Source organism: Schistocerca serialis, chromosome 1, assembly GCF_023864345.2.
Source record: "Schistocerca serialis cubense isolate TAMUIC-IGC-003099 chromosome 1, iqSchSeri2.2, whole genome shotgun sequence".
Classification (NCBI taxonomy): domain Eukaryota; kingdom Metazoa; phylum Arthropoda; class Insecta; order Orthoptera; family Acrididae; genus Schistocerca; species Schistocerca serialis.
This window is the reverse complement of record NC_064638.1, coordinates 831,306,566-831,333,433: the sequence shown is the minus strand read 5'-3', so window position 1 is coordinate 831,333,433 and position 26,868 is coordinate 831,306,566. Positions and strand designations below refer to the sequence as shown.

General features: G+C 35.9%; 1 protein-coding gene across 2 annotated transcripts in view; it reads left to right on the top strand.

Annotated features, from left to right (window-relative positions):
- Positions 1-26,868, top strand: part of LOC126484756 (beta-mannosidase) — a 254,100-nt gene that overhangs the window by 191,431 nt on the left and 35,801 nt on the right. For both annotated transcript variants that reach the window (XM_050108354.1, XM_050108362.1), the window contains one exon: positions 7,629-7,819. In XM_050108354.1, the coding sequence (XP_049964311.1) occupies positions 7,629-7,819 (191 nt within the window). The remainder of the gene's footprint in view (positions 1-7,628; positions 7,820-26,868) is intronic.

The window sequence follows — 26,868 nt, the reverse complement described above, 5'->3', positions numbered from 1 at the left end:
CTTATTATTATTATTTTGATTCACATATCCCTCCCTTACCATTAATTCTCATTTCTTTATATTGTGTTATGTCTTTTGAGTACTGAACTTCCAACTTCAAGCTACTGATTACCAGTCATTCATTAATATAATGGCAGTGTGAAATGTTCTACAAGTGACATTGACATAATGTTTTTTAGATAAACTGTCTCCTTTCTGTAATCCTATTTCAGGTCAGCAAAATTATTCCAGTGAGTTGATTCCATCTCTGAAGTATAATTCCACATTACATGAAAGATTTTCATCCATGATGACTACTGTACCCTTATCGTTTTCCAACCTCAAATTTCTTTATATGATGAACTAGGTGGGTCTCAGAGGATATCAAATACGGTGAACATGTTGGATGAGCCAACAATTTGTGCCTACATCCACACCCCGCAAACCATTTTGAAGTGGAAGGCAGAACTTCCAATTCCTGTGTTAGCTCACTGCTGAAGTACTTCTGTGAGTAGGTGTACTGTTCTGGTGGTAGATGATTCTTTTTTCCCCCTTGCAATCTAGGCCTCTTCTCACTTATTTTGTAAATGACATCCCAGGTCCTTGCAAAGTGAAGATGAATATGTACATATAAAGAACATTTTGGTATCAAATTCTCTGAGATGCTCTAGTTCCCATAACAACTTGATACTTCTTTTCATCTATTTCCTAAGTATCAGAATTTATAATATAGGAGAAGAGTATGTACTTTGGACATGTTTTATGGATCATCATAGCAGACACAATAGTTGGGTTTCCAATGTGCTTATTTTACCATTTCAGTACTTGTCTTATTTCCCATCAAATGAATCACAGTACATAAACAATTTAATAAAAGGCTGTAACATAAAGATAATGTTTCAAAATGTTATATTCAGTTCAAGGTACAATCTGGTCTTGTACTGTGAGCCACAGTTTAAAGTAAGTGACAAATTGCATACAGTGAGGTGACAAAGGTCATGAGATAGTGATATGTACATATACAGATCAAAGTAGCATCGTGTACACAAGGTGTAAAAGGGCAGTGCATTGGTGGGGCTGTCATTTGTACCCAGGTGATTCATGTGAAAAGGTTTCCAATGTGATTATGGCTGCATGATGGGCATTAACACACTCTGAACACAGGGTGGTAGTTGGAGACAGATGCTTGGGACATTCTGTTTTAGAAATTGTTAGGGAATTCATTATTCTGAGATACACAGTGTAAAGAGTGTGCTGAGAATAATTGATTTCAGACGTTATGTTTCATCACAAACCACAAACAAAGCTGTGGCTGATGGCCTTCACTTAACTATTGATAGCAGTGACATTCGCGTAGAGTTGTCGGTGCTAACGCAAAAGCAACACTGCATGAAATAACTGCAGAAATTGATGTGGGACACATGATAAATATATCCATTAGGACACTGAAAAAATTTGGAATTAATGAGCTATAGCTGTAGATGACCGACACAAGTGACTTTGATAATTCTGTGATATTTATTTATTTATTCATCTGTGGAACAATAAATATTGTATGGATGTCGTCAGATTACAACACATGAGCACAACATTTACATTTACAATTAAACAGGTTTCTCATATTTTGTGTAGTTTTTGTAACTAGTCATACACATATTTATAATTACATAATATTTTGGTGATAATGTCCTATGTTGCTAATAATCTACATCTATGTTAAATATTCTTTTACAATATAACAACTTTTACTTACTAAAAAGGTTTTAAGCTTTTGTCTGAAAGTGAGGGGCTCATTTATTAATTTCTTGTGGTAATTTGTTGTACAGTTTTATCCCATTGTAAAATATGCTTTTTTGCATCTTTGCCTTTTTCTTTCTATCTAGATGGAGGTGGTAACAAGCTCTTGTTTCATGGTCATGTATTAGGCTGTTTGTGTTGTACATGTTGAGATTTTTCTTAATGAACATTATGTTCTGAAAGATATACTCACAAGAAACAGTTAGAATTCCTAGCTTTCTAAACAATTCTAGACAGTGGGCCCTGTTGTTGCTATTTGTTATTATCCTTATGGCTCTTTTTTGTACTTTGAACACAGTTTGTATGTTACTGGCACTTGTTCCCCAAAACATGATCCCATAGCTGAGGACCAAGTGTAGATATCCATAATATGTTATTTTAAGACAGGTATTATTGCATACCAGTGCAAGGATTCTAAGAACATAGCATGCTGTGGATAATTTCTTTGCCAAAATGTTGACAAGGTTTGTCCATTTCAGTTGGCTGTCTACATTCATCCCTAAGAATTTGGTACTTGTTACACATTCTAATTCATTATTATTAACTTTTATTCTAGTGGCATTGTGTTTTTTGTTCAATTGGAAGTTAATATAGTTAGTTTTCTTTACATTTAGGGCTACTTTATTTTTTAATGACCAGTTGTGGACATCATTGAGAGCCTCGTTTGCTCTTTCTGACAGTTGTGTTGGATTTTCACCTGTTATTACTATGTTGCTGTCATCAGCAAAAAGTATTTTTTCGCCATGTCTGATACTTTGTGGGAAGTCGTTAATGTATATAAGAAACAATATTGGGCCTAATACACTTCCCTGTGGGACGCCTGTATTCACATTTTCTGGGTCAGACAGGTGTTTTATAAGGGAATTGTTTGAAACTTGTGATATCTCAACTCGTTGAACTCTGTTTTCCAAGTATGATTTGAACCACGTCTTTGTCACACCTTTATTCCTATTTGCCCTAATTTATGAAGTAAGATTTTGTGGTCAACTGTATCAAAGGCCTTGGACAAGTCTAAAAAGATACCACTTACATTTTCACCTTTGTCCAGTGCTTCTAAAATTACTTTAGTGAACTGTGCTACAGCATATTGTGTGCCTTTTCCGGGCCTAAACCCAAATTGGTCATTGGAAAGAAAATTATATTTATTCAGGTAATTTAGCAGTCTCTTTTTGACTAGTATTTCTATTATTTTAGAAATGATAGACAGTATAGAGATCGGCCTGTAGTTCTCTACATTTTCCACATCTCCGTTTTTAAGGATAGGTATAACTTTTGCTTGTTTTAGGTACTCCGGAAAGTATCCAGATTCGAAAGATTCATTAATTATGTCTGTTAATGGGCCCTTTATGGAGTCTATACATTCTTTAATTACGCAGACCGGGATTTCATCAAGTCCTACTGAAGTTTTATTTTTTAGTTGGTGTACTACTAGTGCCACTTCCCTTTCTGTAGTTGGCAAGAGCACCATTGAGTTTGTTGGCTGGTTCTGAGTAGGTAAACCATACGTATCTGGAAATTTCTGCTGTAATTTTTTTGCAATACTACCGAAATATGAGTTTACAAAATCAGCTAATTTTTTAGGGTTACCTACTGGTACATCTTTGTTTTTAATATGTGAATTGAGGTCCTTTTTAGCAGAGTTAGATGTTTCCTGTTTGACGATGTTCCAGGCTGCTTTGCTCTTGTTTTCAGCTTCAAGTAATATTTTGTTGTTTGAAAGTTTTTTTGCGGCTAGCAACACCTTTCTGTAAATTTTCCTGTACTTTTTGTAGGATTGCAGAACTTCTGGGTTAGATTGATTATTTTTTATGGAGTTGAGATATCTAAGAGTTTCTGAGGATTTTTTGATACCTGTAGTCACCCACTGATTTCTCTTTGTAGTTTTAATTTGATAAAGAGTTTTGGGAAACATCTCTTCAAATCTGAGTTTAAAAATTGACATGAACTTGATAAATTTCTGATTTGCGTTGGTTTCTGCATAGACTTCCCTCCAATCTTCATATTCTAGCTGGGATTTAAACTGATGCAGGGCTGATTTGGAAAACATTCTTTTGTATGTACAAAGTTTAGGATGAGTTCCTACATTAATGTTAGTTTTTAAGATCTGGCAGAGGTGGTCTGCTAGGCCCAGGTTTTGGACAACAATATGACATTTTTACTATCAATATCTGTAGCTACTTGATCTATAGATGAGGAGGATTCTTTCGTTATTCTAGTTGGACAATTAACAAGGGAGGATATTCCATAACAGCTTAGAATATTCACATATATGTTGCTAGCCTTATCAGTTTTCATCATATTAATGTTTAAGTCACCACAGATAATTATATTTGCTTTTGGTCCAGAAACCTTGTCTAAGCTTTGATTCAGTTTTGAGAAGAATATATCAATGTCTCCACTGGGAGAGCAGTACACACAAAATATGACTAATTTTTTTGCTATGCCAGGTCCTATTATTTCAACAGCGGAAAGTTCGAAATGTTTGTCCTCACCTAGATCTAAAAGATCATATCTTACTTTAAATGAAATACCTTTTTTTACATAAATTCATGAACCTCCACCATTCATTGAGATTCTGCTATAGTAACATGCAAGGTCAAATGAGGCTAATGCAATGTGTTCAATTTGCTTCCCTTTGCACCAGTGTTCAGTGATACATAAAATTTGGCTATCAAATTTTTCCAATTCTACTTCTAGCTGTTGTGCTTTGTTCTTTATGGCTTGAATGTTTTGGTGAAACACTGTTAGGCATTTGTTTTCACTTATCTTGGTGGCACCTTTCCCTTTAGACCTGATGCTAAAAAATCCTTTAGATGAGCTGGTGGCATGGTTATTCTTCTGTTGATGACAGTGGAGGTGAGTCTGTTGCCTCCCCTGGACTTGTGGCCATATTAGTTGGACCCTAGATGACTGGGAAACAATGGTCTGATCAGATGCATCCTGATTTCAGTTGGTAAGAGCTGATGGGAGGGTTTGAGTGTGGTGCAGACCCAATAAGGCATGGACCCAAGTTCTCAACATTGCACTGTGCAAGCTGATGGTGGCTCCATAATGGTGTGGGCTGTGTTTACATGGAATGGATTGGACCCTGGTTATGTTTGGCTATTTGTAGAACATTTCCAGCCACTCATGGATTTTATGTTCCCAAATAATGATGAAACTTTTATGGATGACATTGTGCCATGTGACTGAACCACAGTTTTCATGATTGGTGTGAAGAACATTCTGGACATTTCAAACAAATGATTTGGCTATCCAGATCACCTGACACGAACCATAATGAACATTTATGGGACATAACTGTGATGTCAGTTAGTGACCAAAATCCTGCACTAGCAACACCTTTGCAATTATGGATGGCTATAGAGGCAGCATGGTTATTATTTCTGCAGGGGACTTCCGACAACTTGTTGAGTCCATGCCACGTCGAGTTGCTGCACTACACCAGGCAAAAGGAGGCCCAGCACAGTATTAGGAGGTATCCCATGACTGTTGTCAGCTCAGTGTATTGTGAATGGACTTTATGTTAAACACAGGGCTAGTAACTCGAACACCCAAATAAACACACAGAAATGAAATTTTTCAGGTTAACACATTTGGCCTAAAACTTATGTTAATAAACATTTAAAAGCAACTAATTACTTTAATTTTTAAGCACATGTAGCATTTCTATATTATTAATCTCTATTATCAATATCACCAATGGGCTCAAGATACGATTATTAACTTTAATTTTACTTGTGCATATAGAGTTGGAATAACTTTGAATTAAGAACTTACTTGTATATAAACTGGTATATATATTGTATATATATTGTATATAAACTTGTATGTAAACAGTGTAGGAAACTGGTGTAATTGCTCCTAGCTTCAGCAACAGTGGCTGGCTACAGCCCTATCATAGTGGGCAAACTGTGGTGTGAGAAAGACTGATGTTAGAGAGTAAACACTATATAAGTCTAGCTCAAGATACGTGTTGGCTTAAGATACAAGCCTCTCCCTAATGTCACAGTTTATTCTTCCTGAGGCTTTTACTGCAGATTGCAGTACAATTCACAAAATGATCATATTGATTTACATGGATTTAGTCACATTTAGTGATTAAACATATATCTTGGAGCTGTAAGACACTTTGATACAGCTCATTTTGCAAAAGAAATGTGTGGCTCTAAGTTATGGAAGCTGTCTGTAATTTTCTTTAAATGAAACTAATGTTACCTTCTAAGTATTTTCAAACTTATGTTCAGCTGTATTTTAAAATTATAAAAAGCCTATTTGACTTTTTAGCCTACGAGGGTGGTTTGAAAAGTTCTCGGAATCACCACAAGAGGTCAGCAGTAGCACAACAAGTTGTTCACATGATATTCATTGGATCATTGCCTGTAAACACGTGCCATATCAGTGCTCTTGGAAGAGAGCTGTGGCAGTGACATGGTTCTGTTGTTGTTCCAGTGTAGTGATTTGGGAAGGTGGAAAAAAAAACGAGATTCGAGCAGTGATCAAGTACTGTGTAAAGAAAGGTACAAAAGCAAAGGACATTCATCCTGATTTCCAGAATACACTGAGGGACTCTGCTCCTTCATATTCAACTGTTTCTAAGTGGACAAATGAATTTAAATTTGGTTGGGAGAGCTTAGATAATGATCCGTGCAGTGGTAGGCCAAGATGTGTCACTCCTCCACAAATCAGTGCAAAAGTGCACAAAATGGTCATGGAGGATAGCTGATTGAAAGTGTGTGAAATTGCTCATGCTTGCCAGATATCATCTGAAAAGGTATATCACATTTTAACTGAAGAATTAGAAATGAAAAAATTATCTGCAAGATGGGTGCTGGCTCTTGATGCTGGATCAAAAACGCATAAGAATGGACATATTGGTACAATGTTTGACCTTTTTTAGTAGAAATGAACAAGATTTTTTGCACCGTGTTTTGACCACAGATGAAACTTTGGCACGCTACTATACCCCAGAGACAAAACAACACTCAAAGCAGTGGAAACATGCTGAGTGTCTGCCACCAAAGAAAGCAAAGACAGTTCCTTTGGTGGGAAAGATCTTGGCATCAGTCATCAGTGTTCTGGGATGCAAAGGGGATTCTGTTTATATATTATCTCCCCACTGGGCAAACAATTACTGGAGAATACTGTGCTAACCTCCTGCACAAAATGCAACAAAAGATACATGAAAAAGGCCGGGTTTAGCAAGGAAGAAAGTCATCTTCCGTCAAGACAATTCACACCCTCAACATGTGCTGTCACCATAGCAGAATTACATGAACTATTGAATTGTTGCCACACACCCCCTTATTCACACGATATGGCTCTGTCAGACTTCCAGCTCTTCCCAAAACTGGAAATGCTTCTTGATGGATGAAGGTTCACTTCAAATGAAGACACTGAAACATCATTGGACCAAGGTCATTAATCTACAAGGAGACTACATTTAAAAATAAAAATAAAAGTTTTACTGCTGTAAGTACTTTCTTTCTATTCCGTTCCGAGAATTTTCAAACCACCCTTGTAGATATTTCAGATTGAAACACAGTAACTCCATACAGTAAACTTTGTAAGTTGTGAGTCTGATGTTGAGTAAGTGTTCTGCTAAACAAAGTAACAGTACAATAGAAATTATGAATTCCTTTATTAATTCTCATTCTGTGATCATAAAGTACTTACTTTAAATAACTAGACATTGATAGAGTAGGAACAATATTTTGTGATCATTTAATGAAAATAAATAAATAAATTTGTATACCTTCAGGATCACTGTCACACCTTGTAAAACAACAAACATTTCATGTATTGTTATTTCAATATTACAAGTGGCTATTTCCATGGAAATTTTGTTCCAGGTATGGAACCTATTCAAATTTCTCACTGTACCAAACAGAATATGTCCAGTTGTATGTGGATACTGTGCGACAAACAGCAAAATTACTGGATTCTGAGAGGCCATTCATAATATCCAGCCCAACAAATGGGCTACAATCAGAAGCTGAAGGTTACATAGCTAAAAATCCTGGGAGTTCTCTTTTTGGTGATGGTATGTTTGCAGAGTCATGGCATGATTCAACAATAATAAACTACTGTCTCTAAGTTTCTTTGTACCAAAAGTAGTGCCGTTATCAGATTCAGTTCACTGACTTCTTATCTTAGTTATTACAATTCATCTTCTGGTGTTAACATTTACCATACACTTCACTTATGCATCTGTATGTTTGTCTAATATTGATTTAGTCAATGTCCAGGTCATAAGATATGAATTAGTCACCCATTTTTAAATTATATTTACTTGAATGGCAATGACAAAATATTGGAAATTGTATGACAGTACAAAAGAATGAAATTTGACTCATTTTCTCCCATATATCAATCTTGTGTGATAAAACTACAAAAACTCACTTTTCCTTTCGCTTCTGATTTAGAGATTTAATGACTTTAAATGAGAAAACCACAGCAGTTACAACCTACCATCACACTCGTAAATTCAGAGAACAGGGAAAATTAAATAGTTATGATTTTCAGTTACCACTACATATTATGTCTCTTGCTGTATCTTTATCCAGTTTTAAACATTATTAAAAAAAGCAAGCTCACATTAGAGGTACCAGTACAGTGTATCAGTGTGTCCCATCACAAATCAAGCACTGATAGCACCTATAGTAATGTGGTACATCTGTCTGCATTTGTTGAAGTTCTGTGACTTCCTGATAATACATTATGTGTAGCACTTTTTGTAGAAGTATCTTTAGATTTTTCAATGTTCTGTATCAATAAGAGGCAAGTACCTTGACACAGTGGTTACACTAGTTCCTGTCAGATCGCCAGAGTTAAGCGCTGTAGGGCATAGCCGGCACTTGGATGGGTGACCATCCAGGCTGCCATGAACTGTTGCCATTTTTCAGGGTGCACTCAGCCTTGTGATGGCAATTGAGGATCTACTTTATTGAATAGTAGTGGCTCCGGTCAAAGAAAACCATCATAATGGCTGGGAGAGCGGTGTGCTGACCACACGCCCCTCCTATCCACATCCTCAGCTGAGGATGACACGGCGGTCAGATGGTCCAAGTGGGCCACTTTTGGCCTGCAGACGGAGTGCCTATATTGATAAGAGAAGCTGACTTTTCTTATTGGATAAGCTTCTTTTGTTTTTATGGAAAGCTCCTGATGTATTACAATTGTTAACCTGTGTATTGTACAAGGTATACAATTTTTTCTTTACCCATTTATTTATTTTATTTATTTATTGAGTCCTTTGATCATATGTAGTACAGTGTACAGGATGATATTGGACTTATTACTAAGTTCAAAATGATGCATATTTAAATAATCATTTTTCAACATGCTACCAATTTCAATAGTTGTAGTTCTTACAATGATACAATGTTACAAATTACAGTAGCTTTAGTTCTTAACAGTTATTCTGGTCCAAGTATTCCTTTACTGAGTAGAAACAGTGGTACTGTAGATATTCTCTGACAGATCTTTCAAAAGCACTAATATTTTGTAAGCATTTTATACTATTTGATAGTCTATTATAGAGTTTAATACCCAGATGGCATGTACCTTTCTGATACAAACTGGTACTGGCTGGGGGTACATGCAAGTTATATTTTATTCAAGTATTATAATCATGTATATCTTTGTTTTTTGAAGTATTATCATCATTTCCAGTCATATACTTTTTTACGCACATTAGTGTGTCAACAATAAACATACACGGTAGAGGTATTATATTCAGTGCTTTAAATATTGGTTTGCAGGACTGTCGAGCACCACTCCCTGTCATAATCATAATGGCTCTTTTTTGTATTCTGAAAGTCCCTTGAGCTGCTGGGGAATTTCCCCAGAATATGAGTCCATACTTGAGATGGGCATTGAAGATTGCATAATAGGCACACAATAGTGCCTGTTCATTTATGCATCGTTTGAGAACCCTAAGAAGATAACAGCCCGTGCTCAGCTTGGCATTAATTTGTTCTATGTGTTTGTCCCATTTTAAGTCTCTTTGTATCCAGATGCCGAGAAATTTTGTAACCTATCATTTGCAATAGAGTGTTGATTGATTTTTATTTCTGGATATATCAATGTGGTGTTTTGGTGGTTATGGAAATTTAAGGCTACTGTTTTGTTGTAGTTTATTATCAACTGATTTTCTGCTGTCCAATTACTTAGATGTTTTGTAACTGTGTTTACTTCTTCTTGTATATCTTCATTTTTTGCTGCTTTTACCAGTATTGTTGTGTCGTCAGCAAACAGTATTACTTTGTGGGAATCAATATGTATATCCAAATCATTGATATATAACAAGAAAAGTAGGGGTCCCATTACCGAGTCTTGCGGTACCCCGTAAGTGATTGGGCTTTCCGCTGATACATATTCTGTGATTATTCCTGCTTTATCATCTATGTGTCTGATGGATACTTTTTGTTTACGGTCGCTGAGAAATGAACGAATCCAATCATTTGCCAACTCCCTAATTCCATAGTGCTCTAGCTTCTTCAATAGGGTTTTGTGGTTTACCATATCAAAGGCTTTGGTTACGTCCAAAAATATACCTGTTGTTTGTTGTTTTTCATATATTGTTTTTAATACAGTAGATATGCATTCATAGATTGCTGTCTCCGTTGATTTCTTGCTTCTAAAGCCATGTTGAGTATTAGATAGCACACTATTTTTGTTTATAAACTTTAACAACTTACTACATATAATTTTTTCTATTACTTTTGAGAAACAGGATGTTAATGTAATGGGACGATAGTCTATTACTTCATCTTTGTCACCAGCTTTGAAAATAGGGATGACTTTTGATGTTTTTAGTTGATCTGGAAAGATGCCTGACTCTAGGGAAAAGTTGTATAAGTGAATAAGGGGGTAAATTATATTTTGGATACAGAGTTTTAGGATTCTGTTCGGTATACCATCAATTCCTGCTGAGTATGTTGTCTTTAGTTCTCTGACAGCCTTCAATGTCTCCTCACTGCTTACATGGTCCACAAACATTGAAAATTTATTACTGTTGCACTTGTTTACCACTTGGTGCTGAGTTGAACTGAAATTAGTTTTTATTAAATTTTCAGCTATCCCAATGAAGTATTTGTTGACTATGTTTGCTATTTCTGTAGGCTGTAAAATCTTTTTATTGTTGTGTATCAAGACAATGTTCTCCTCAGTTCTCTTATTTTTGCCAGTTTCTTTTTTAATGATGTCCCACATAGCTTTCACTTTATTTGTAGAATTATTTATGTAGTAATCATTGTACATTCTTTTTGCCTGTTTAGTGACCTTTTGTAAGATTTTAGTGTATGTTTTGTAGTGAGTATGCATTTCCTCAGTGGCATTATTTTCTTTGCAGATTATGTGGAGATCCCTTTTCATCTGGCAAGAAGTTCTGATTCCCTTAGTAATCCAACCCTTTCCTCTTGTCTTCTCTCTTATAAATACCATTTTTTGAAGGAAGGCTGTATCAAAATGCTTTACCATTTTTTCTACAAAAATATTGAATTTCTAATTTAGATTTTTCTTTTCATAGACATTAGACCAGTCTTCAGTATGCAATAGTGAGTTAAAGTCGTCAGTGATTTTCTGCCTCTAGATCCTTCTCTTGACCTTTAGTAAGTTATTCTTAACTGGTCTTCCTTACTTTGTGGTGGTAAGTATTTGAGCTTTGTGGTCACTGTATCCTGTGTTAAACACTTTTACTGACCACTCCAATTTCTCTTTATCAATCAGGATTTGATCAAAACCTGTCTGATTGGTTGACATTATTCTCGTTGCAACTTTAACTGTGGCTGTAAGGTTATGAGTTTTAATGAGATTGCCAAGGGCGGTTTTCTGTTTACATTTACTAAGAAAATCTATGTTAAAGTCACCACATACTACAACATCACACCTTGTTTTATGCAGCTTATTTAAGAAAATTTCTATTTTTTCTAAAAGTACCTCAAACTTTCCCGTTGGAGAGCAGTACACTGTAGCTATTATCAAACCTAATTTTGGAATTTTTATCACTGACATCTCAAAGTCTTTTTCACAACTTATGGAGGTGACATTATCTATTTTAGTAACTTCTATATTATCTTTTACATATATGGCTACACCTCCATAGTGACCACTAGGTCTACAATAGTACTCAGCCAGAGTGAAATTGTGTAGGCAGACAGGTTTAATTAAGTTGTCATCAAGCCAGTGTTCTGAAAGACACATTACAGAAATATCCTCTAGTTCATGCATTAATAAAATATTTAGTTCTTTTACTTTATTGCTTAGGGACTGAGCATTTTGGTGAAAGATCTTTATTACAGAATTTGTGGGAAAATCTACAGTACCACCTACCTTCAGTTTAAATGTTTCTTGTTTGTGCAATTTGTAGCTACTGCTTTTGGCAGTAAAAAATCATTCAGATGAGGAGGCTGCCTGATATTTCTTCTAGTTGGGCGAGATGAGTCTTCCCTAGTAATCCATTTCTCCAAGGTACTCTGACCTGCTATCTTTTTGTGCTTCTTGTCACTCTTGTTTACAAGACAGCAGATTTCTTCAGCCAAGAACTGTTTCCAATAGTAATTCAAATGTAGGCCGTGACTGGTATGCTTGTCTCTGTTAAATGTACTGACATCTATTAGATTCACATAAGGATATTTTTTGCACAGTTCATTTATCTCAATGTTCACTCTTTCTATCAGTTTGTTTACACATGACCAGGGCAGTAAGTCATACCTATGGGGTTGATTTACTACATTTACATTTGTTTTGTTTAATTTGGGCAGCACACTGTCGAGAACTGTGATGAGTATTTTACCTTTATCTCTGCCAACGTCATTTGCGCCTGCACAAATTACGACACATTGCAACTGTGTTTATAATTGTTAAGCAGCTCTGTTTTTCAGAAACATTTACCCTAAAATAGGCCGAGGGTAAATATTTGAAATTCACAAAGTTTGGGCAGACAGTGTTATAATGACACTGAATGCTTATGGAAATTAGTCATGCAAATTACCTGTCACCAGGTACATGCAGCTGTAGGCAGTGGTGTTTGTGGTGTGATGAAATGAGGGGCGATAAATCAGAAATGCACAACTACAAGAATCGATGCAGTTGATTGGGTGAAAGCTTACTGAGTTGATTCTTGAAGCTTTACATTTCCAACAAAACTCTTCATCCAATGACACAATCTTCACATTTGTCTGAGGAGCATTGTGCATGACATCATCCTCAATGACATAGTTGGTGTTACAGTACATACTGTTCCCAGCACCATCAATAACCATTACGTGATATTCTTTTCCAAATTATTTACCCAGAGAGTCTAAATCATAGGGTCATCACTGAGCCCTGAGCTTTGCTTAAAAATGCCACTTACCTAGTATTCACTACCCAGGGAGTTCTTTACTTGCTCAGAAATTTCACTCCTATGACTACTCTCTAGCAGAAGGACTTTGTAATATTTTCAAAACATTAAATGCAACTAACCTCAGCTTGAACTACTTCTCCTGTCTTCTCATTGTGTTACTGAATTCTTTGGAGTGTATGCACACTTTTGCCATGGTCTGCATAGGAGTAAAGCTGTTGGAAGAAATCTAGACAAAAATTAGCAGACTTGGGGCAACTGTTGAACTTCTTGCCTGATCTGGCAGGTTTGACCACAATCCAGTCATATATACTGCTGCTAACCTTACTGCTGTCAACTGCATCTCCCAACCTTTCTAATTCTGTCTGTGTTACTGCTAAATCAGATTTAAACTTTCAGAAAAGGATAGGTGTGGACAGTAATTCATGTGATATTGGAATACATGCCTTATCTGAATATTACCTTGAGCAGTTAGATAAACGACTCATGACAGTACTATATGTCTTGGTAATAAACAAACCCAAACTTCTATATGTAATTACTGTGGAGGAGGGCATCAATAGGCATAAAGGTGTTACAGCACCATTCACTACAGATTTTAAGACAAATATATTAATGGTATGCCAATAATTCCATTTAGGAAGGGTGACAAGAAGCAAAGTTGCAAATTACCTGAGCAGTCAATATCAAACTTTAATCTTTGAGATAAAATGTGGAGCATCAACAGACAAAACTCGATAGCATTCTACAATACTTTGTGGTCATGTATGGGCTGCACAAGGCTATGAAAAATTGGAAAGACCTGTCACAGATCAGTATTAATATTAGGAAGTTTTTACAAAATCAAAGTGACCTTTACAACAGATTTAAATAAAAAAAAAGCTTTATTGACTAACAAATGTTGTACAAAGACAAAATGAGCATAAGGATAACTAGTAAGGGAAGGTCACTCTTGCCCATCAAAGGATTTCTTCTGAGAACTAAAATATTTTTCATTCTATTCTTTGTGTGTCTGTTGATGACTCAGTACTTTTGCTGCTCTGTGAGTGGTCCTCATGAGCATAACGACAGCTATGCAGTATATACCATTAATCATTGATTTGCAATTAAAATTCTCCCTGTTGATCTTAAGAAATTAAGCTCTTATGTCAAGTCACTAAATGAATCAAAGCTATCTAGTGAGACATTCAGTGATCATACTGGAACTAAAAATGGAGAGGTAACTCTGAAAAGGCTGAAATATTGAATTCTATCTTCCAAACTTGTTTTGCTAAGGAAGACTGTATTTTGGTTTCTTCATTCAATTGCCGCACAAATTTTGAAATGTCAGAACTTGAAATAAGTGATTGCATTATAGAAGACCAACTGAAATTACTTAACACAGGTTGGACTTGATGGGATGCTTGTGTGAGCCATTATAGATTGTGAGAAAAAACTTGCTAGACCTCTAGCAGTAGCTCTTAGGTTGTTGCAACAATGAAGTGTGTGGATTGAGTGGCAGAAGATGCATAGCATTCCTGTTACCAAGAAGAACCATTGAACATATTTGCATAGCCACACATCTCTATTGTGGACATAATCTGTTCTAAAATCGAGGAACATATTTTATTCTAAGCATTATGACATTTTCAGAGATTGAAAATCTGCTCTAAAGGAATAAACATGGATTCTGTAAACAGCAGTTTTGTTAAACTCAATTCAGTCTATTGTCTATAAGACCCACAAGAAAGTAGACAGTTGCATCCAGATTGATGCCATCTTTATTGATTTTCAGAGGGCACCAAACATTGTATGTCAATAAAATATCAACCAAAACTCAGCTTAAGTTTGAAATGTGTGAAATATGTTTTATTCATCTCATAACGTACACAATTTCAAAACACGTGTCTGATATACAGGAGACAAGTCAAGGTTACAATTTGCTTATTTAAAATTTTGTCACACTTACAATAATACTTTGTGGAGAGTTTACTTACTTGAAATATGTCAGACTTACAGTATTTACATCTACTATAACTATCATAAATTTTTATTCTATTTTAGGGATCCAGCTCAAAGTATAACTTCATCCTTCATGAAATCTTCCACAGAGTAGTAGCATCCTTCAATTAGAAAATCATGTAACTTGCTTTTTAAAACATTTATCTTCATATTCATTGTCACATCCTTTTATTGTGTTGTGAATTTTCATGGCTATATACTGAGGAGTCCGAGCACACAGGTTTAAGCAGTGAGAGGCGAGCATAAAGTATTCTTTATGTCTTGTGTCATATGAGTGTTCAAAATGAGTTTTTTTGAATAGGTCAGCTTTTCTGTGTAGGAAAAGAACCACCCCAAAGATGTATAAACAGGGAACAGTTAATATTTTTAGGTCTATAATAATGGTTAATATGATGCCCTCGGCTGTGCTGAGCACATGTTGTGAATGATTCTTTTTTTGCAACTTTAATATTCGTGTAATTATGCCATATCGAATAACAGATTCAAAGTAGCTATAATACGCTATTTTCCTGGTGGCCATATCAGTGGCACAGGCTAAAATTTCCATTGCAAATGCAAGGCTGTTCAATTTATTTGCTAGATATTCTATACGAGAATTCCAGTTCAAAGTTCTGTCTAAGTTTATTACCAGGAACCTGACTGAATCAAGTTCTCTGATTTCTTTATTGTTGTGAGTAACACAGATTTCTTCAGTTTTTGAATGTTTCATTTTAAAACTCATCATATGGGTTTTTGAAATGTTTAGCCTTAAGCCATTTAGACTAAACCATGTTACCAGATTACTTTATGTATTCATGACACTCTGTGGTATATTGTTAGAATTTTCATTTTCAATTAGGGCAGAAGTATCATCTGCAAACAAACTTAAATGAGTATTTATATTGAGAGGCAAGTCATTTACAGAGAACAGGAATAAAATGGGTCCAAGGATTGAGTCTTTAAGAACACCTTGTGACACAGTTTTCCATTCTGAGAAGTTATCTGCGCCATTTGATGTGATTACTACCCTTTGTTTCCTCTGCAAGAGATATGATTCAAACCATTTCAAAGCAATATTCCTTACCTGCTGAGTTTGAAAAGCATCAGGGCATGGTTTACAGAGTCAAATGTTTTTCTAAGATCACAGAATATTCCTGCGACCTTAGCTTTCCTATCTAGTGATGAAGTAATTTTTTCTTTGCCTTGTTGGAAGCCAAATTAGTTATGTGAAATGATTTCATTCTGTGTGATGAAGCTTTGTATCTGTAAAGCAACAATTTTTTCATATATTTTTGATATGACAGGGAGTATAGAGATGAGGCGATAATTTCCCATACCATCTTTTGAACCACTTTTAGACACTGGTTGTACTTCCACATATTTCAAGACAACAGGAAAGCAACCTTCTTCAAAGGATTTGTTTATTATGAGAGAGAAAGGATGTGCTATTATGTTGTACACTTTTTTAATTATTTTGGTGGGTCTCCCATCCCAGCAGAGTTTTTGTCTTTTACAGAGAGTATTACATTTTCAACAAATTTTGCTGAGGCTGTGTTGAATTTTTTGAGACATTCACTGGTATTCCCTTTTAACCCAAAACTATTTACTTTCTGCTCATAATTTGCTGTGTCTAAATCAGATTTTGCTACATTTATGAAGTACTCATTGAACCACTCAGATAAATGTGCTGGACTTAGAACAAATTTTTCTTTAAGTTTGATTTCCGAAATGTCTTGTTTGTGATTTTGGACACCTAATTCAGACATAGCTATAGACCATACTGCCCTTGTTTTATTTTTCTGCCCTAGAATGAATTTGTTATTTGCGCTTTTCTTGCAGCTCTGTTTTCAAACAATCCAATAACGATGAATAATATGCACTTGTAATAGTTTTACCCTTTTCCATATAGTTGATGAGGATTGTTCCTTGCGAATCCCAAAAGACAGTCGCCATAAGCTTTCTGGCCAAAGGAATGGTCTTTGCCTTTTTTGGTGCAGATTCTCCATTGGTAACCCATTGTTTAGATTGTTGTTTGGTCTCAGGAGTATAGTAATGTATCCATGTTTCATCCACAGTGACAAAACAATGCATAAAGTCCTGTGGATTCTTCCTGAACAGCTGCAAACAATCCTTGCAACACTTCACATGATGCTGTTTTTGGTCAAGCGTGAGCAATTGCAGAACCCAGCTTGGCGATAGCTTTCTCATGTCCAAATGTTTATGCGAAATATTATGTAGCCATTCATTCGAGATGCCCACAGCACCAACAATCTCACGCACCTTAACTCTTCTGTTGTCTATAATCATATCATGGATTTTATCAATGACTTCTGGAGTCGTAACCTCCACAGGGCGCCTAGAACGTTCAGTATCACTTGTGCCCATATGGCCACTCCAAGAATTTTGAAACCACTTATAAACTGTTCTAATTGAAGGTACAGAGTCACCGTAATGCTTATCAAGCTTCTCTTTAGTCTCATGGGGCGTTTTGCCTTTCATAAAGTAATGATTAACCACCACACAAAATTCTTCTTCATCCATTTTTTGACAATCATTTGACTTCCTTGATTCACACGAATGCCAAACACAAAGAAACAGACCAATATGGCTGAAACATGGCGTGCATTCTTTCCAAAGATGCTACTAACTAAACATGACCTAGATACGTGCCAGTGGTGCCATCTCTCGGACTTTGCATGGACTTTTCAAATGCCCCTCATACATATTTGCTATTTTATTACTAAGTTATGTTAAATGAAACATTAAGACATTCGAATCTATTAACAGCCATCAAGATTTTCCTTAATCACACATTAGCTATGGCATTTTTATTTTAAAAATTGTTTACAGTCACAGTCTCTGTACTGTTGTGCTCTGACTGTCGCACTATTAATACCCAGTATGAAAATGGCTGCAGCTGCTTCCTGCTCTATAGTGAAACACCCCTGTGGAACTAACTGTGTTTTAACTGTTTTAACAGTAAAAGTGCCAAGAAATATATTGTTCCTAATGTTTTTCATAAATTAACAGAAAAGCTTTCCGAGGGACTGTATTTGATACAGTTGAGATACAAATACATGCTGGATGTATAGCGGAATCAGTAGCATCAAACAGTGGAAAATCCAGGTTGGAATGTAACATTATTATGAGAAGAAAAGTTGATAGTCACCATGTAGGGAAGATGCTGAGTCGCAGATAGGCACAACAAAAAGACCCTCACAATTAAAGCTTTTGGCCATTAAGGCCTTTGTCAACAACACACAGACACGCACACACACACACACACACACACACACACACACACACACACACACACTCATGTAAAACAACTCGGTAGCATACACAGATGAATTGGTAGCATAGAAGACTGATAGTCTGGTGCAGTCAGGCATGGCTGGTTCGAGTCTCACCTTAGTCATCCTTTTTTTTTTCATTCAATTTGAAATACCTACATCTCATAATTGTAAAATTCATTATCATTTTTATGAATAATGCATATCTACTGTTTCTAATAACATATTGCATATAAAACTCCTGTTTTCATTTCAAATATAAATACTTAATTATCAATATTTTATAAAATATTGTTAATAATGATTGCTTAGATTAGAAAATAAACAGTTTAATTTTTAGGACAACAATGAATAACCAAATACTCTTTATTTGGACTGTGTCCATTAGCTTATACCACAGATGTAGTCTCAAATGAACCAGAGTGATAAATATAGAAACATAAAAAACGATCATTTTCATGGCACCGAGCACACCATACAAAAATGCTGCATTTTTACGTTTGCCACTGTACCATTACAATATGGAGTTAACAGATCTGATCTGGAGCCAAGTCAATGGATCCATCACAAGAAATAACAAGACTGTTAAGCTGCCAGATGTACTGGAACTAATTCACTCAGCTTTTTCTCATGTCACTGCCAAATGCTGGTAGGATATAGAATGGCACATCATACAAGAAAAGGAGAAAATGCAGCAACTGGGTAGCTTTGTGGATTCTGTTGTTAACTGACTCATTATCAACACAGCAAATGACAGTTGCAGGTCTGAAATGTATTTCTTGGATTTGGATAAGGAAGGAGCTAAGAGATTTCCAGATGACTGACGGTAATTAATGCCTTCAGCGGTTTCAGTATTCAGCAGTACAGTGAAATCCCTACAGTGTGGTTTTTGCATCACACAGCTTGCACAGAAAAATTAACCTGTGTTCAAGTTAGAAATTTTCAACACTCTTGTTTGTAATTATAATACTATGTTAGGTGAGAATGAGAGCATTTTATGTTTTCCATCTGGTCACGTAAGAAGTGTGCGATTGTGCTGGAGTTTTGCCGAGTATTATTGCAGTCTCTTTGGAAGTTAAATGACATTTGAAGCTATATTATTTCTCTGCTTGTCTCTTTTCACACCTTAACTACAACTGCTCACATCAATGCAAGTTAGTTGAGTTGGACTAACTGACTGGCCAGTGCTGTCCAAGTTAAATGCATGGGTAATACTGTTGTCCTGCATTATCACTCAGTCTATGCATATATGGCATAAAATGTATCCTCATGATCGTGCTTGACTGTACTGGACACAACTTGACATCTGCTTCATATGAAATAGTATCCAATGAGATTCAAGCAAATGCAGAAGAATACATGGTGTAATGTTTACATCAGACTTATTCTTATGATCGACGACATTTGAGGCTTCCTCCAACAAACACTTCATTGTTGTGTATGAACCTTTCATTGAGAAATGTTTCAGTATCTGTAAACAACCTGATTCGCTTTGTTTATACTATGGAATTTGGTCTTGGATTCTTGTTTTACCTTAAAATTCCTTGGATGCCATGTTTAACTATGATTAGTTCTCTGTTTGTTCAATATTTTGGTAGTAGAAGCTGCTTACTTGTGTCAGTTTCCTGTTCTCTGCAGTTCTGCCTTTTCAAAATGAATTTGTGCAAATCTATTATTGCTTCAGTACTTATGGACATCTGCAGCTCTACTTTCTTCACCATGTTCTCTAGTTTTGTCTGCTGAATACACCAGAAAAGTGGTGACAAGTATACTTCTTACATTGCATTTCAATACAGATGCATAGATTTTGAATGTGTAGAAACAGCATATGGAAATGACAGTTACTAGTACCTGGTAGAACACTGTATGATGGGTGGATCCCTCCATGCTATATGGTGTCTGTAAGGAAACTTTTAAAGGAGCAGCAACTATTGCTCTTTAGGCGTAAAACACAGCATAGGGTGCTAGATAGAGCAATGCTAAATGAAATGCATTTAGGTGTCAAAAGGGGGATGCTTGAGGCTTCAGTGACTATCATAGGCAGAATTTGATCAAAAGATCTCTCACAAAAAACAAGGATATTCTGGTTATGTGTAAAGGCTTTTAGTGATATCAAATTTAGTGTCCAGACACACATGGATGACACAGGAAATAAAATTGAGAGTAGCAAAGTCAAAGCAGAAATTTTGAACTCCCATTTTCCGAAGTTCCTTTACACAGTTAAATTCTCACATCATTGAAAAGATGAGTGATACAAATGTTGGTGTCAATTAAATTGCTAAAATGGATGGATCCCTGTTGGATTCTACTGGCTGTCCCAGGAGGAATGGTGATTATTCAGGGATATCACGGGGATGATCATTTGGAGGAAAAAACTGCATATTGACATATGCCCTATTCTGAATGGGTTCAAAGATAATGTACATTGTTATTTATTTTCTACATGATTCAGTACATTGTCAGGTATAACACATACAGCAGGTAGTAAACATAACAAGTTGCATTAAACAAAGTATCAATTGAAAAATGTGCTGAGAATCCTGGTGAACTCTGTATGATCAGGAATTTGATGTATCAGAATGAGCTGACAGTATTCATCAACAGCGTTAGGAACACAACCATTGCAGGTGCTTTAAACATACACTATATCTGCGTAGTATTCATTAGTGTAGATGTGTGGCATTATAGCCAGCACATCTACAAATACAGTTAACTGATGCTTCTACACTTCTCTCTGATACACTTTCAGTCTGTCACACTGCCTCAATCACAACACACCATGGACAAATGCAAATTCAATGGGCAAGTTTAATGGCAGGAAGACATTCCGAGCAAAGAGACTGAAAGCAATGAGGTAGGTTGGGGTAGAATAAAATGTCAAATAGGTTGGGAAGGTAAGACACATATGTGAACGTCACTAACCAAAAACAATTGTAAATTAAGCATTTTATATCTTGGAAATCATTAAAAATAGGGAATGTGTCCAAATGAAGTATTTTGCTTCAACTGAGTGATCTTGTTATATCCCTGATTATTGCCCATTTCTCTTGGGATATCCTGTATACAGCATATGTGGCTGAGCTATCCCAACCATAATATATTGTAGATCCTTTTAACAAAAAACTGTTCCCAGTGGTTGGAAGAGCACAGGACACAATGCATCTACAAGAAGGGTAGCAGAAATTATCTACAAAACTACCATCCAGTGTCTTTGACATCTATCTGTTGTAGAATTTTGGAATATGTTTTGGTCTCAAAATATAACCATTTACCTCTAACAGAATGACTTCTTCTATATCAAGCAGCATGGAATCCAAAAACATGAATCACACAAAATCGAACTCACACTTCTCTTACATGACACCATGAAAGTCACCTATAAGATCACTAAGCCAGTGACCTGCAGAAGATGGATTAAGATATGTGTAGTCTACACACATATATGGTGAAGAATGGTTTTGATGTATTGCCTATCAAGTCTTTTGTTCTGCTCTTCGCCAGAAGCAGGGGTCCTCTTATAGGGACACTGAAATTTGGGCCTTACAAACTATCAGTCAAGACAGTAGTCAAATGCCATGGACTCCATATCGACCACAAACTTCAGTGGAAGACCCATATTACAGAAGCTGGTGCAATTGCAAAAAGTGCGCTGATGCAAACTCTCTTGGGTGTGAGCTAGTGAGCAGATGCAGACATTGGACAAACACTGTGTAATGCTTTGGTACATCTGTACATGGATTATGCTTGCCTTTATTTTGGGTCAGACACATATCTAAGATGATTAGATATAAATGTCATTACAAAGCACTTAGAGTATGCCTGTGGGCAATGCAGTCTGCATGGAGTAATGTTCTTTTACTTGAAGCAAATGAGCCTTCCCTGCACCTACATCATGAATATCTGAGTATAAAATTTTTACTCGAACAGTTGCAGTCTACACAAGGCCAGATATTATAAGACATCTATACATTACAGGACTGTGCTATACATCTAAATACTGTATGAATGGAAGTTGTTGTCCTCTTGTTGCTGCATACATGGATACTCCATTTCTCAAACAAAGCTTGTCTGCAGAACAGTTATCTGTTTTGAAGCAGACTACCAGACCAGTGTAATCAAACCACAAGTTGTTTTTGTCCTGAACTTTGGCTGTGGCTATTAAAATAATTGCATTTCGATGGAGTACCTCTCCAAACATAATGATGCAAGATTCATTTACACTGACACTTCAAAGGATAAAGATGGATGTGATTGTGCTTACTGGGCTGGCAATTTTCATATTGGAATGAGATGCAAGCTCCATAAGTAACTCATAAATATGACAGCCATGTTTTTGGCTGTTCTTCAAGTGCTTCAGTACCCCAAGAAGCAGTTGGGTTCCGAGTTTATTATCCTTTCTGATTCTAGGTCAGCACTGGAACTATTGAGATATCTGCATAGCAGAAGATCCACCCATCCAATTGCATATGACATCATGAATCTGATTTTACAGATCATAAATAGGAAGCATACTGGGTAAAAGTGTATGTGGCATACCTGATAATGAAATATTAGACATGCTAGTGAAAGCATTTATCTGTGACCTAGCGAGGAGACACATGGAATTAGCAGCTACAAGTCTTACAAACACTGTTGATTTACTAATCAGGGAGAAGTGGAATGCAGAATGGTAAGAGACTTCCAAATACAAAGGCAAAGATAATGCCAAAGGAAGGCTGATACTGATTCACAACTTCTGGCACAAGAAAAATCAATGCTCCAGGAGAGCCACAAATGCTATAAGGCATCTCACATTTAACCACAACTGTTACATGAAGCATCTACATCATAATGTCTGGTTGAATCCCCATCATGGGAATGTGGTGAAGAAGAGGATGTCAGATATCTTTTTTGGCTACATCATTAGATGCAATGCTATAAGCCATCTCTTACATGTCTGGCCACTATTGGTTGTTGCCGTTTAGTTAGTTTCCAGCATAAATAGATTCTGCATTAATGTATTACAATATCTACCAAGTTTTGCTGCCATGTGATAATTACAGCCCTCCTGGTATTTACTCATAGTTATTTGTGAGCTAGTGGTTGGACAAGTAATCACAGGCACAAAAAGGCACAACAAAGTGAAAGATTCTTACACAGAGATATCCAAGTGTTCATAACTAATTCCACACTTTGGAGATAAGTAACACAGAGACATTGGCAGGTTCCAAACTGAGTGCAAATATACATACAGATGTAGACTTTGACAACTATATGTTAATCAATTGGATTCTAGCCAGGGATGCTTTACACATAAATGTTATCATGATGATTTCCGGTTGCAGACTCTCAATCAGACAGAAACTACATGTTCTTAATAAGAAGAGCAACATCAAGATGTTGCTCAACTGAATTCTACACACGAATTGAGGTTCTTTGTGTGGAGGGGGTAACAAAGACAGCATATAAATATGTTGTGAAATTAGTAATTACATTTTACTTTATAATAATATAAGGGCCAGACTTACCAGCAGTGTCAACTTATTTAGCCCAGCAATAATCTTGTTTAACAGTATATTAGATGATAAGAAAAATATTAAAGTTTGTTGTACTATTTGATGATACACTGTGTACCTATGCAGTGAACTAATGGTTTTCATGTGAGATTCTCAGGTTTGTAATTTCTCTAATTTATGCAATTTCTTAATTAGTGACTTGTTTGCTTACCCAAGTGTACCAAACAATTAAAAAAAAATTAGGACCACAAAAGTATAATGTCAAATCTGGGAAATAAACAATCTTAAAGGCTCAGATGATGAAAGTATTTTTGGGTGTGTCAAAATTTTAATTATGAATAACTTATAAGTTAATAAATTTCTCAAGGAAAGTATACCAGTCATAGGAAAGTGCAAAGTTAGGGCTTTCTAATGAGTATTCTCTTTTTTTCCTGAATAAACAGTTATTAGCTCATACAGTTTTTATGATTACATGTTGTTTGAACAACTTCAGTTCTCAATTTCTCTTAATTAACAAGGTTTTAAGGAAAACTAAATATAACATTAGAATCAGCAGATTGTAAGTAATAATGGGCATAATAAGATTGCATACAATACTGGAAAATTATAATTTTGCAATATTGTTTAACCATGGTGTCAATGGCCTTGCCACTTTGGTAACACCGGTTCTCATCAGATCACCGAAGTTAAGAGCTGTCGTGCTGGGCTAGCATTTGGATGGGTGATAATCCAGTCTACCAAGCTCTGCTGGCAAGCAAGGTGCACTCAGCCCTTGTGAGGAAAACTGAGGAGCTACTTGATTGAAAAGTAGTGCCACCAGCCTTGTAAACTGACATATGGCTGGGAGAGCAGTGTGCTGGCCACATGCTCCTCCATATCCACCTCCAGTGATGTCTACGGGCTGAGGATGATACAGCGGCCAGTCAGTACTGTTGGGCCTTTATAGACTGTTCTGGCAGAGTTTGACGTAATTTAGTGTAACCACGGTAAATGTGTTGCACCTATAAGTGGAATAGTTCACAGACAAGAATAGCAATTAGTTCTTTAAAAGATTAGAATTATAGCAGATCATGTAATTTCCTCTTGTTACATTTAACATAAATCAAAGCAGATACAATATTTTTGAACTACAGAAAAGCTTTTGACTCTGTGCCACATATACGGTTATTATAGAAAATACATTCATTGGAGAATCAGGCAAGCAGAATTTGTGTCTAAACTGAGGATTTCTTAGTACAGAGGACATAGAATGTTATCATGAATGCAGAGTAACTGAAACATGTAGAAGTAACTTCAGAAGTCACCGACAGATGTGTGTTGGGACTGTTACTGTTCATGCTGTATATCAGTGGCCTCACAGACAATATAGTAACCTCAAACTTTTTGCAGACAATGCATTTGTCTATAGTGAAGTACTATTTGAAAAAATCTGCACAGATGTTCAGTCAGATTTTGATAATACCGTGTATCAAAGTGGTGCACACATTGCCAATTCGCGTAAAATATTAAAAAGTTTAAAATCGTGTCCTTGTATGACTTCTATACCACTAAGTCACAAATGGAATCAGCATACTCATACAGATACCTGCATGTAACAATCAGTGGGTGTATGAAATATAATTATCACTACCATTTCACTGAATCACAATTTGAATCAGCCGTTTCATACAGATACCCGTGTTTACCTGTGGGGATATGAATGGAATGATAATATACTCTCAATTGAAGGTAAAGCAGTGATCCAAACTGTGACTTTGACAGTATGTTATTTGTGACAAGATGGCTATAAAGCCGATTGTACATTACCTTTTCTAAGATTTTTGAGAATGCTAGCAAAAGTGAAATTAGATGAAAATTTGGCACTATTTCTTTATATCCCTTCTTAAACAGTGGCTTAACTCCAGCATAATTCAACCATTCAGGAAATATTCTACTGATAAACAACTGGTTATACAGATAGCTTAATATGTTACATAACTCAAATCACATTCTTTAATTAACTTTGTTGATATTTCATCATGCCCACTAGATGTTTTTGATTTTAAAGATGTTATGATGGACATTACTTCTGCTGGGGTAGTGAGGGTCAAATTCATATTATGGAAGTTACTTGAAATGTCTGGTCTGAGGTTTCCCATGGCAGCATCTACAGAACCTTGCAAGCCCATCTTTTCAGTAACAGTTATAAAATGTTTGTTAAAAAGTTCTGCAACACTACACCCATCTGTCACCAATGTACCATTAACTCTTAATGCTGTTTGGCCCTCTTCTTGTCTGGTTCTACTGGTTTCCTCCTTCACTATACCCCATATTGTCTTTATTTTGCTATCTGATATGACTATCTTTTCCTTGTAATATATATGCTTTGATGTCCATGTTACAGTCTTTAATATTTTTGCAGTATTTCTTGTAATGTGCTATAGCATCAATATTAGAACTGTTTCAGATTGATAGATACATTTTTCTTTTTGTTTTACAAGATACCTCTATTCCTTGAGTAATTATTGGGTTCTTTGTAGACTTTGCTCTAACCATGGTTAGTTTTGGGGAAAACAGTGTTCAAATAAGGTAAGCTCTTCATTAGTAAAAGTGTTATATTTTTCATTCATACCACGAGCACTGTAAATATCACTCCAATGAATGTCTTTGAGGAGTGTCCTAAAATAATCAATTTTTGGCTTATTGTTACCCTCTTGAGTTCAGATTTAACAGCTTTTATATCCTGTTCAGTATTAACATTTAACAGAAGGAACCTGCATGTCATGGTCTGAGAGGCCATTGACTATTGGTTTTGTAATATAATTTTGTTCAGTGAACTTTTCTATAAAGATATTACCAATATCTGTGAGCAATTGGCTACCTTGGTTGGGAACTTTACAATGGGAATTAAGTTGAATGGTAGTGTTACTAACTCATATAAGTTCTTATTGGGAGAGTCTTTCAGGAAATCTACATTTAAGTCACCAGCAACCACTGT